Consider the following 12,116-nt stretch of genomic DNA (forward strand, 5'->3'; position numbering starts at 1 on the left):
ACATACACACACACAAGTTTTGGATAGCACAGGGAAGGGTTAACATCCTTGTGGTGTTTGTTTTGCTGTCTGGGCCCCTGTTCAGAAGATTTCACATCACTTTCTGTCCCTGTGATAATTGCATTTTGAAAATTATGGCTTATTGTGGAAACAAGGACTGGCGATGAAGCTTCATTGGAGAACCCTTTTCCCCATGATAACTCTTTCAGGAGTGAATTTCCTTTCTTAGGGGTAGATTTCTCTCATTCCCTATTGTGTCACTATGAGTCATTTGTAGGTCAGGTGTTTGAAACTCGAGGACTGTCTGTACAAGCATTTCTTTACTATAATGGTCAGACCTACCTGTGGGTAGTTAGACAAGCCTTGGAATTAGATGGGGAAACTTAGCAGAGGTACACATGAAGGAGGCCCTTGATTTTTATTGGCTAAGGGACACTTACCTATGCATACACCTGCATATCCCTCAGATTTGTTTAGGCCCCAAAGTCCTAGACCTATCCTGGCAGATAGGTTAGTATTAGCAAATTTCAGACACTGTGCAGTCCTTCTATGTTGTCAGTTTCACAATCCGGACAAACATGTTTGGGTATGGCCCAAGGTTCAGGAGTGTGGCTGTTATTGGTCACAACTTCTAATTTCTCAGAAATCATATTTTGCACCTAAACCAAGATGCACAAAGGTTTTAGACAAAAATTGAATGTACCTTCACATCAACACTGAATTACAATGATTCTATCCTAGCGTTTTCTAAGCAAGATTCAGGGGAGATTTATCATTTGTCTGAAAGAGTGTGACTTGCCCATGTCATCCATAGCATTTACATGGTTGAACAGGGATTGGAACTCTGGTGTCCCAAATCCACTTCCAACCATGGACAACTGTGAATGGTACAGGAGCCATTTACCCAGACTGTGCCCACCTGAGGTGCCACACTAGCAAGTTTCAAGACATCCAAAGTGATGTGACATCATTTCCAGCTGCCATTTTGGAAGACTTTCAGCTGATTTTTTGGTTCTGTATTTTGGAGATTCTTGAGTGGCCATCAGAATCAGGGGAAAAGACCACTGTGCTTTTGGCAAATTTGGCTGAATTGGGAGGATCACTCAAAATTGGTCCAAATCTTTTAGTCAGGTGGGTTTAGGAGGCTTCTATGACCACACTTGGGAGTTCACCAATGTGCGTGTGTTCTGTGGCCCACACTTTGTCTACTCTGATACCTTGTCCAAAACAACATTATTGAATTGCAGAGCATAACAGTCTTTATAAACAAGAAGTGCCCCAAAATGAGGGGGTAAGTACTTTTGATTTTTAATTATTTAATATTTCTTTATTGCTTTTCAACCTGCCATTGCCCTTGTTTCAAGACAGAAACATGGGGGAGGGATCAATTCAAGATTTAAATTTGCATGCATCAACTATAAATACAGCCAACAAGAACTCCTCTGATTACAGTAAAAACCCTATATCAGCAGGGCTATTTATTTATTTATGACATTTATATGCCGTCCTTCTCATCCCGAAGAGGACTCAGAGTGGCTTACAAGTCATATGTACATACAACATACTACATTATTAGCATAGTACTAATACATCATTCATAATATTAGTATTATATTATGGACCCATAGTTTTATTTATCCACATCCAACAAAATATGTCTTCTCCAGGCATTTTCTAGGCCCTCCTCTACACCTCTGTGGTGTTTGTGAGCCCTAGGTCTTTCATTTTAATAAGGTTTGCTATTATGGTTTAATGTATCCACATGAAGTTTGGAAGCATATCCACTGTGCATAAGGGGATCATAATGAATTATGTCCTCTTTTCTGTCTTACTGCTTTGTCTGCTACTTGCTCCTTCTTTTGGGCATACACACATACACACACACAGACACACATATATACACACATACACATACACACACACATATAGAGAGAGAGAAAGAGGGGCGGGAAATATCCATAATTAGACATATAATTCCTTGGGTAACATTAATTCTTTATAATCTCAATTTTTTGAAATAAATATATAACACTGAAACAGACAATGAGGAATTGTGGCCATTGTTGTCTCTTTGTTTGAGACTGTCTAGGTTAATTCCCCAAATAGCCCAAATAGTTTTCAAAAGCATGCCTAGAATTGCAACTGTATTTGCCTCTCTGTCATAAGAGAGCTAAGATCTGTAGTATCTTAAAAGTTGTTACAGTGGTCTTATTAAAAGCTATGAAATAGGGCCTCAATTTGATCCTTGCACAAAATTAAGTGGAAAACAAATGTAAATGTAACCTCATTTAACTATAAATAGGTTCTAGTAGCATCTATCCAAATTACATACCCAAAATGTATGAAGAAAAAGGATATAAATTATTTTAAAAGGCAATTCTACTGAATTTAATTGACATTGGATGGTACTTGTAAAGCAGATATTAAACTAAAAGTGGAAGTTAATGGTTTGAGAGAAAAGTTAAAGAATATTGGAAGTTGATCTTCTGGGGATATGTAATTCTAATTCTGGCCCAAACTAACATCCACCCATAAAGGAAATAACTTATTTGTCCAAAGCATCTTGCAAATATTCTACTGCTAAATGCATTGGCCAAGTTCCACAGAAAGGGCCAGCTGCATGCTCGTGAGAACTTTGAACTTGAGTTTTCTCAAACAAATCTCTCATGCATTCATTTTTTAAAGATGAGGCACTTCCACCAGCATTTAATGTTGTTGGTATATGGGTAAACATTTCTTAAAATCCACAAAATAACCAAAAATGAATTATATTAACCAGTTTACAATCTGTCTTACTCCCATCATGGAACTCAAGGCAATTCAAAACATAAATTAAAACATTGCACAACTAATAATCATGCCATGATAATTAAATTAGAGCTTGGAATAATTATTTTTGAACTGCACCTCCCAGACCTCCCCAGCCATTATGGCCAATGGCAAAAGAATTCCTATGCCAGAATTCCTAAGCCAACTCTCAGCAATCTGAGGGTTACAGTAAAATAAACAAAAACACCATTGTAAGCTCTGAATCAAACATTCAACTCTTAACTCAAGGTCACTGAATAGTTAAGAATCTGTGCACTGAGGTTCTCTCCATCTGCCTGCCTGGCCCTACTGTCACCTGGCCCATCCCCTCTTGAACTCCATCACTCTTCAACTGAGCAGAAGGAAATGGAAAGAATGAAGCACTTTCCTTTGGCCTCCATGGCTGAAACCAAGTGCCACCTGGCTCACCATCAGAAGCCAGTTGCTTTGCAGGAGAAGAGGAGGAGACAGAAAGGCCTAATCCTTAACCCACTGTTTTATTTGCTTTGGTTGTTGCTATTCAAAAAGGGAAGAGGTGGTATAAAATATATGGAATAAATGCTCTATTTTGTGGGAACTTTTTTGTATTATTACTTACAACGGAGTAACAGTTGATCCGACCATTTAAAATACATGGAACACATATTCTGTCTTTGGGATAAAGTTGTTTACAAGACCGTAAACAGCTGGATCCAACACTTTCAAAGCTGTTACAGGGAAATACAAAACAGCTCCTGAATATTTATTTTTAATCTTAATATCTCCATCAAGTTAGTAGCATAGTATTCCCAAAAGAAATGTGCCCATAGTTTGGTAAGGAATATACCAGAGCAATTGTGGTTTACAACATATATTGCATATGTAAATAGAGGACAGTGAAACAACAGCTTAACTTGTAGAGCAATCTGAAAATAATCTTTATTTATTTATTGTATCAGAAGTGAACTGAGGGTACAGTTGTAATGTATTTAAAAAAGCACAAAGTTTAAAAACTTGGCATTATATTAAATGTTCTTTGACCAGTAACTGGCTACTTGAAGTGCCTCTTAATAATAATAATAATAATAATAATAATAATAATAATAATGAAAATAAAATAAATTGGTAAGAAAGCCTACAAGTGATTTAATATATATGTACAAAACAGGCCCGTAGCCAGGATTTTGATTCGGGGGGGGGGGGGGGGAGCTGAGTTTGATTCGGGGGGGGGGGGCTGTGTCTGAGTGAAAGAGGGTCTACCTTAGCAAACCTTTTGTATCGTTACCCCAACACCCCCATGCATATGGGATATATTGAGCATGGTGATCAGATCATGATGTGAATAAACATAACAGTTTAAATAATGTACCAGTAAGGCCTTTGCACGGACCACCATAAGAATTTCGGGAGGGGGGGGGGGCTGAAGCCCCTTAAGCCCCCCCCCCTCCCCCCGGCTACATGCCTGGCACAAAACAAACTACAGTACTTGTCTCCACATATACTATTTGAGGACTTTAGTTTTGAGCCAAAAATCATTGATCAGCTCAATAATGTAAACTTGATTTCTGGTGCTGATCAGTATAATCGCAACAAACACAGAAAAACAAGGATGACATAAACAAATATAGTATAAAATTCAACAAAAACACGCTCCAATATTTAGGGTGTCATCTTGGATGACTGGGGATTATTCAAAAGTAAACTGAATGTTACTGAGGTTAGATCCGGATAAAGTAAAGCAAACCCACATGGAGCATTAAGGGAAACGCACACACAAAGAACTATTTCTTCTATCCCAAAGGCTCTGTGTTTTCTCTAAGTTGAAATATTCAAATATTGCTAACTTTCTATTTTTCTGTGTATCCAATATCCCCTTGCTACTATTACACGTTACATATGTTTCAGTGCAGAGGGGAAGTCCCGTCAAAGCAAGCTTCCTAGATGAAGAGTGGGAGAGGATTGGAATACTTTATTTCCTGGGGGAGCTAGTGGAAACGAAAGCCCGAACTGCGGGAGCTTCCTTTGTGTGTATCTTCCCCCCCTTCCTCCCCACCACTTTGGACTTGAGAGCAGCAGTGTGGAGACAATGAGCATTCTGTGTACTACGCCCACACAGATTGGCTGGTCTCTCCCCAGTACCCCATGATGTATTCTAGATGGAATGTGCTGGGGCTTTGAGCTGGAAATGGGGAAAGTGGGGGGAGAGAGGTGGCATTTCTCATCTGTTTCCCAGACCAATGGGTTCAATAAGTTAACATGATGGGCTTGGAGCAGTTGCCAAGTTTCACTCCTTTTTTCATACTTCAGTTTCGGGTGGAAAAACTATAATTTTATTTTTTTTAAAACACACCCAAAGGTCCTGCTCCATTTCCCTGTCACAACCTCACTTGGAAAAAATATGACGGCATGCATAAGTAGACAGGAAATGCGTAGGTGAAGAGATAGTATCAAATATACACAAGCCTAGGCAAACTTCAGCCATCCAGGTGTTTTGGACTTCAACTCCCACAATTCCTAACAGTCTACCGGCTGTTAGGAATTGTGGGAGTTGAAGTCCAAAACACCTGGACGGCCAAAGTTTGCCCATGCCTGGGCTAGAGTAACAAAGTAACAAAGTTGTGCATAGGGCATCTACTTGAGTCCCCGGTGGCGCAGTGGGTTGTGCCGGCAGGACTGAAGACCGACAGGTCACAGGTTTGAATCTGGGGAGAGCGCGGATGAGCTCCCTCTGTCAGCTCCAGCTCTCCATGCGGGGACATGAGAGAAGCCTCCCACAAGGATGATAAAACATCAAAAACATCCGGGCAACGTCCTTGCAGACGGCCAATTCTCTCACACCAGAAGCAACTTGCAGTTTCTCAAGTCGCCCCTGACATGATAAAAAAAAACCTCTAGTATAACGCTGGGAAAAGGGGAGACATGTTTCCCAAGAATTATCCTTTCCTCACAAGAACAAACTATTATGTCTACAGCGTTTCTTTGACCGTTGGTATTTTAGTCTGGCAACCCTTAGTTCCAGAGCGAGCTTTTATAGCAAAATGATACATCCTCAGCTACAGAAATGGAGGGGATCAGTGGTTTTGATTTCGTTGTTGTTGGCAAGAGGTGTCACACTCTTTCTCTCTACTTTTTGTGTTTTGAAAAGCAAGTTTTGCGTTCAGCCCCTTGATCAGGTGAAAGCACCCCGAGGGCCTGCAAGAAATGCAAGAACAGAGGGAGGCAGAGAGTCAGGTCCTGAGCACAACTATCCTGCTAGCTTGGAGCCACGTAGGCTGGGAGTACCTCGCACTCCCCCTGCTGCCGCCATCTCTGAATCTTGGGTGGATCCCAGAGGCGGCAGGAGCACCAGGATTCAGCAATGAAAGGTGGGGAACCCAGGAGTCCTGCTTCTCCTTGCCTGCTCCTGAGGCCACCCCAGATGCATCCTTCACAACACAACTACAGAAGGCACAATCGCAAAGGCCAACCTTCCTGGACAAAAGCCACTGCTTTTTCTTTGTTTGCCCCCTCCCTTTTCCTCAGTCGTCCCACAGTGATTTGCCAGGAGGAGCTGGTGGTTTTCCTCTCTGCATCTGCAGCTGAAGGGAAAGAGAGGAAGAAAGCAAAGGGTGGGAGGAGACGCTCTCTTTCCCCCTATTTTGGGAGAAACTGATTTTCCACCCCAAAGAGGAGGGGAAGAAAGTTAAAGGGAGGAATGACGCCTCTCTCCCTGTTTCGAAAGGCAGCTTTTGGCAACCAGAAAGAGGGAAAGAGAAAAGACTTGAAAGCCAGAGGAATGTGGCTCAAGCCAATGCGGCGCCTCAGCGCCAAAGGCAAGCAGGCTCTCCTTCCATCATTCCTGAAATAAGAAATTGGGGGGGGGGGGGGGGGGGGGGGATAAGTGTGGAGAAGCCCCGGTGATGTTTCCAGGCCTCCATAATCCCAAGAGCTGGGGTCTTAAGGAACATCAAAGGATGGGACCGATTCTCCCTCCTCTTCCCTCCCATTCTATTTTATTTTCTATCCTCTTTGATATAGGTCCATGTTGATAGTTGGTGGGTGGGGGGGGGGGGGGGCTGGTAGGGCAGATACTTTCGACTTAGGCCCCTTCCACACAGCTGAATAAAATCCCACATTTTCTGCTTTGAACAAGAATATATGTCAGTATGGATTCAGATAACCCAGTTCAAAGCAGATATTTGTGGGATTTTGTGCCTTAATATTCTGGGTTATATGGCTGTGTGGTTATAGGTCCCCCTAAGAGAGGGGGGGCTGTGGGTGCCTGTCTGAGATTTCTTTTTAAACTCATCTACATAGAGGAAGGAACTGGCAAAACCACCTCTGAGCCCCCTTCCACACAGTTGTATAAAATCCACATTGAACTGGATTATATGGCAGTGTGGACTCAGACAATCCAGTTCAGATATTCTGGGTTATCTGCCTTGATATTCTGAGTTTATATGACTGTGTGGAAGAGCCCTGGGGACCCTTCCACACAGTTGTATAAAATCCACATTGAACTGGATTATGTGGCAGTGTGAACTCAGATATTGTAGATCATCTATCTTGACTTTCTTTACTATACTGCTGTGTGGAAGGGTATTGAGTCTTCCTTGCTTATGAGAAAAACCCAAGGAAAGCCAGGGGGTTGCTATAAATTGACAGGGGCCAGGCATTCCCTTGGGAAAGGAGGGCAAGGGGTCACCTTGTACAAGAAAGGAAAGGCTCCCCTTCCTACACACAAAGGGCCCTTCCACACTCAGCCACATAACCCAGCATATCAAGGCAGACAATCCACAATACCTGCTTTGACCTGGGTGATCTGAGGCCCCTTCCATACAGCTGTACAAAATCCACATTGAACTGGATTATCTGGCAGTGTGGACTCAGATAATCTAGTTCAACGCAGATCTTGTGGATTGTCTGCCTCGATATTCTGGGTTATGTGGCTGTGTGGAAGGGCCCTGAGTCCACACAGCCATATAATCCAGCTCAATGTGGATTTTATACAGCTGTGTGGGAAGGGCCAGTCTACAATAACCAATCCATCCCCCTTCTTGACATTTCTCCCCTTTCCTTGGTCTCATATTACAATGGAGAAAAACTCCCCTCTACCAATTTTCTTCATACCGCATTTAACTTGCTAAATCTGTGACACATTTATCCCCAGAAGTTTGCCTTTTTGTCTAAATTGGAAAGTTTCAACATTGTCATGTGTCCTTGTAGAATGGTAATTGTTTTTCTGATTTTTGGTTGCCCACTACCATATAATCCAGTTCAAGGTGGATTTTATACAGCTGTGTAGAAGGGCCCAGAGTCCACACTGCCACATAATCCAGCTCAATGTGGGTTAGATACAGCTATGTGGAAGGGCTCTGAGTCCACACTGCCACATAATCCAGTTCAAGGTGGATTTTATATAGCTGTGTGGAAGAGCCCTGAGTCCACACTGGCATATAATCCAGCTCAATGTGGACTTTATACAGCTGTGTAGAAGGGCCCTGAGTCCACATGGCCATATAATCCAGTCCAAGGTGGATTTTATACAGCTGTGTGAGAAGGGCCCTGAGTCCACACTGCCATATAACCCAATTCTAAGCAGATAATGTGGGATTTGATACAGCTGTGTGGAAGGGCCAGTGTCGTCTTATTACAGGACACATCCCATTGAAGCCACACAATGGAAAAGGAGATGAGGAGAGAAGCTGGGGAGGGGAGGGGAGGGGAGGGGAGGGGAGGGAAGGATTGCAGAGAGTTTCTGTCAGTCGAAAGTACAAAGGAAAAGTGAGGGGGGGGGTTGAAATGTATTCGTATGTATCCCTCTTTTTGCTCGATATAGAGGCTCAAGAGAAAGAACGAAGCAAACACAGCCGCCCCAAAGGCTCTCCTCGCGAGGCGGGAGGGGAAGAGGCGCCAGGCGCGCGCGCGTCCTCAGGGGCGCAAAACTCGTCCCGAGCAGCAAACAAAGCGGGCAGGAAAGAGAGGGAGAGAGAAAGAGAGAGTGTGGGGGGCCCGCTCGCCCCCAGCCCTACCTTATTCTTGACCTCGGCCGAAAGCCCGTAGGAGGGGCCCTTGTTGAAGTGGGTCATGGCGGGAGCGGAGGCGAGCCTTGGCGGGAGCAGAGTGGGCGACCGAGGTGCTGCTGCTGGTGCTGCTGGCCTGCGCTTCAGTGGATGCTCTGCGGGAGCGGGCGGAGGAGCCCAGCCCGGAGGAGGAGGAGGAGGAGGAGGAGGAGGCAAGAGAAGGAGGAAAGAGGGAGGGACCCCAGGCCCAGGCTGCCTCGCAAGGGACCCGCCGGCGCCGCTCTTTCCACCCAGGCTGCCACTGCGGACACAGAGCTTTCGGGTTCTTCCCTCTTCCCCGCCCAGGCAGCCCGGAGAATGGCTCCTCGCGCCCTCCAGCTCTGCCCCAAAGAGCCCTCCTGAAAGAGAGCCAGGCGGGGCGCCTCACAGCCCTCGGGCCTCGCTTGGGGCACTCTTGCGTGGGCTTCCCCTGCGTGTGGACACAGCTGAATCAAACCCCACAGTATCTGCTTTGAACTGGGATATAGGGCAATGTGGAGTCAGACAACCCAGTTCAAAGCAGATATTATGGGATTTTCTTCCTTGATATTCTGGGATATAGGGCTATATGGAAGGGCCCTCAGTCCACACTCAGGGCCTTTCCACACAGCCCTATATTCCAGAATATCAAGGCAGAAAATCCCACAATATCTGCTTTGAACTGGGTTATCTAAAGACCCTTCCACACAGGCCTATATCTCAGAATATCAAGGCAGAAAATCCCACATCTGAGTGTGGACTCGGATAACCCAGTTCAAAGCAGATATTGTGGGATTTTCTGCCTTGGTATTCTAAGATATAGGCCTGTGTGGAAGAGCCCTCAGTCCACACTCAGGGCCAGGCATGTAGCGGGGGGGGGGCCTTAATCCCCCCCCTGAAATTTTCATGGTGGTCCGCGAGAAGGCCTTACTGATACATTATTTAAACTGTTATGTTTATTCATATCATGATCTGATCACCATGCTCAATATATCTCATATGCATGGGGGTATTGGGGCAACAATACAAAAGGTTTGCTAGGGTAGACCCTCTTTCACTCAGACTCAGCCCCCCCCCCCCCCCCTCTGAAACAAAATCCTGGCTACGGGCCTGCTCAGGGCCTTTCCACACAGCTCTATATCCCAGAATATCAAGGCAGAAAATCCCACAATATCTGCTTTGAACTGGGCTGTGTGGAAGGGCTCTCAGATAACCCTTGTTCAAAGCAGATCTTTCAGTATTTTCTGCCTTGATATTTATTTATTTATTATTCAAACTTATATGCAGCCCTCCCCTGGGGCTCGGAGCGGCTTACAAGAACAGGCTAAAATCTAACACAATTTAAAACAATTTAAAAACAGCAATATCAAAGATCAAAGGCCTGTCAAAACAGATATGTCTTACATGCCCTGCGCAAAGCTGATAAGTCCCGCAAGGCATGGACTTCAGGTGGCAGAGTATTCCAGAGTGATGGTGCCACTGCTGTAAAGGCTCTGTGTCTGGTTGCTGTTAGACGCAAGGTCTTGACATTGGGAATTTCCAACAAATCTTGGTCCTCAGAATGGAGGGATCTCTGGGGTTGGTAGGGGGTGAGTCGGTCCCTCAGGTACATATGGCTGTGTGGAAGGGCCCCAAGTCCACACTGCCATATACTCCAGTTCAAAGCAGACAATGTGGGATTTCATTCAGCTGCATGGAAGGGGCCCCAGTCCAGCCCCATGCATGGCAGGAAAAGCACAATCAAAGCAGCCCTGACAGATAGCCATCCAGCCTATTTAAAAGTCTCCAAAAAAGGAGCTTCCACCACACTCAAAGTCCTTCCACTATATCACAGAATATCAAGGCAGAAAATCCTGTATTATCTGAATGTGGACTCACATAACCCAGTTCCAAGCATATATTGTGAGATTTCCTGTCTTTATATTCTGGGATATAGGGCTGTGTAGAAGAATCTGAGAGTTCCACTGTTGAACAGCTCGCATGGTCAGGAAGTTCTTACAAATGTTCAAGTGGAGTCTCCTTTCCTGTAATTTGAACACATTGCTCCAAGTCCTAGGGCCCTTCCACACAGCCATATAACCCAAAATATCAAGGCAAAACATCCCACAAGATCTGCTTTGAACTGGGTTATCTGAGTCCATACTGCCATATATTTCAGTTCAAAGAGGAACGTGTGGGATTTTATTCAGCTGTGTGGAAGGGGCCCAAGTCTCCTGAGCGCTTTCTCTCATATAGGGGTTTATTTTATGGGAACGTGGCTTCAAGTCTCTGTCAAGTGAATCCTTCCATGGGAGGTTCATGACTTGTGTGAGTGCCTTCAAGTTCCCTCTTCTAGAATCATAGAAAAATAGTCTTGAAAGAGACCACTCATCTTCTCCAACTCCATGCCAGGCATGAAAAGCACAATCAAACTACCTCTTACAGATGGCCATCCAGCCTCTGTTTAAAAGTTTCCAGGGAAGGAGTTTCCACCACATTCCGAGGCAGAGAGTTCCACTGCCGAACAGCTTGTGTGGTCAGGAAGTTCTTCGTAATGTTCAGGTGGAATCTCCTTTTTTTGTAATTTGAACCCATTGCTCCTAGTCCTAGGGCCCTTCCACACAGCCATATAACCCAGAATATCAAGTATCTCAACTTATGGTAACCCCCATGAGTTCTTTCATAAGGGCTTCATGTGTGTGGGCATGTGCCTTCATGCCTTTTGTTGACCCTTTCATGGGGTTTACATGGATTGTGGTGGTGCCTTCAAGTTCCCTGTTGACTTAAGGCAACTCCACAAATTCTTGCATTGGGTTTCTCCTGCATGTGTATGTGTCTTTAGGTTGCTTGTTGTCTTACGACAACCCCATGAGTTTTTCTCATAGGAGTTTCTGTTGAGTTGGGTCGATCTCATGAATTCTTTATAAGGATTCTTTACATGTGTGTGTACCTTCATGTCTCCTGTCAACTTAGGGCAACCCCATGGGTTTTCCTCCCTCTCTCTCTCTCTCTCTCTCTCTCTGTTCACATGCCTTGAAGTCTTCCATATGAATTATTTTATAGAGTTTTCATGTGTGTATGTGGATGCCTTCAATTTGCCTGTTGACTTATGGACACCCCCTTAATTATTTCATACAGACTTCTTTTATGTGTGGGTGATGTCAGGACTCCTGTTGACTTATTCTGACCCCATGAATTCTTTCATAAGGGGTGCATGTCTTTACCTTCAAGTTGCTTGTTGACTTATGGCAACCTTGTTAATTCTTTCATAGCAGTTTCTGGTATGCATATATGCTTTCAAGTTTCCTGTTGACCTACAGCAACCATATT

General features: G+C 44.3%; 1 protein-coding gene across 1 annotated transcript in view; it reads right to left on the reverse strand.

Annotated features, from left to right (window-relative positions):
• The window catches only part of CNN3 (calponin 3), a 36,244-nt gene extending 27,155 nt beyond the window's left edge, over positions 1 to 9,089 (reverse strand). Inside the window, exon 1 of the mRNA XM_060773959.2 lies at positions 8,799 to 9,089. Within this exon, the coding sequence (XP_060629942.1) occupies positions 8,799 to 8,855 (57 nt within the window). The 5' untranslated portion in view covers positions 8,856 to 9,089. The remainder of the gene's footprint in view (positions 1 to 8,798) is intronic.
• Positions 9,090 to 12,116: the final 3,027 nt, after the last annotated feature.

Source organism: Anolis sagrei, chromosome 4 (assembly GCF_037176765.1).
Source record: "Anolis sagrei isolate rAnoSag1 chromosome 4, rAnoSag1.mat, whole genome shotgun sequence".
Lineage (NCBI taxonomy): Eukaryota > Metazoa > Chordata > Lepidosauria > Squamata > Dactyloidae > Anolis > Anolis sagrei.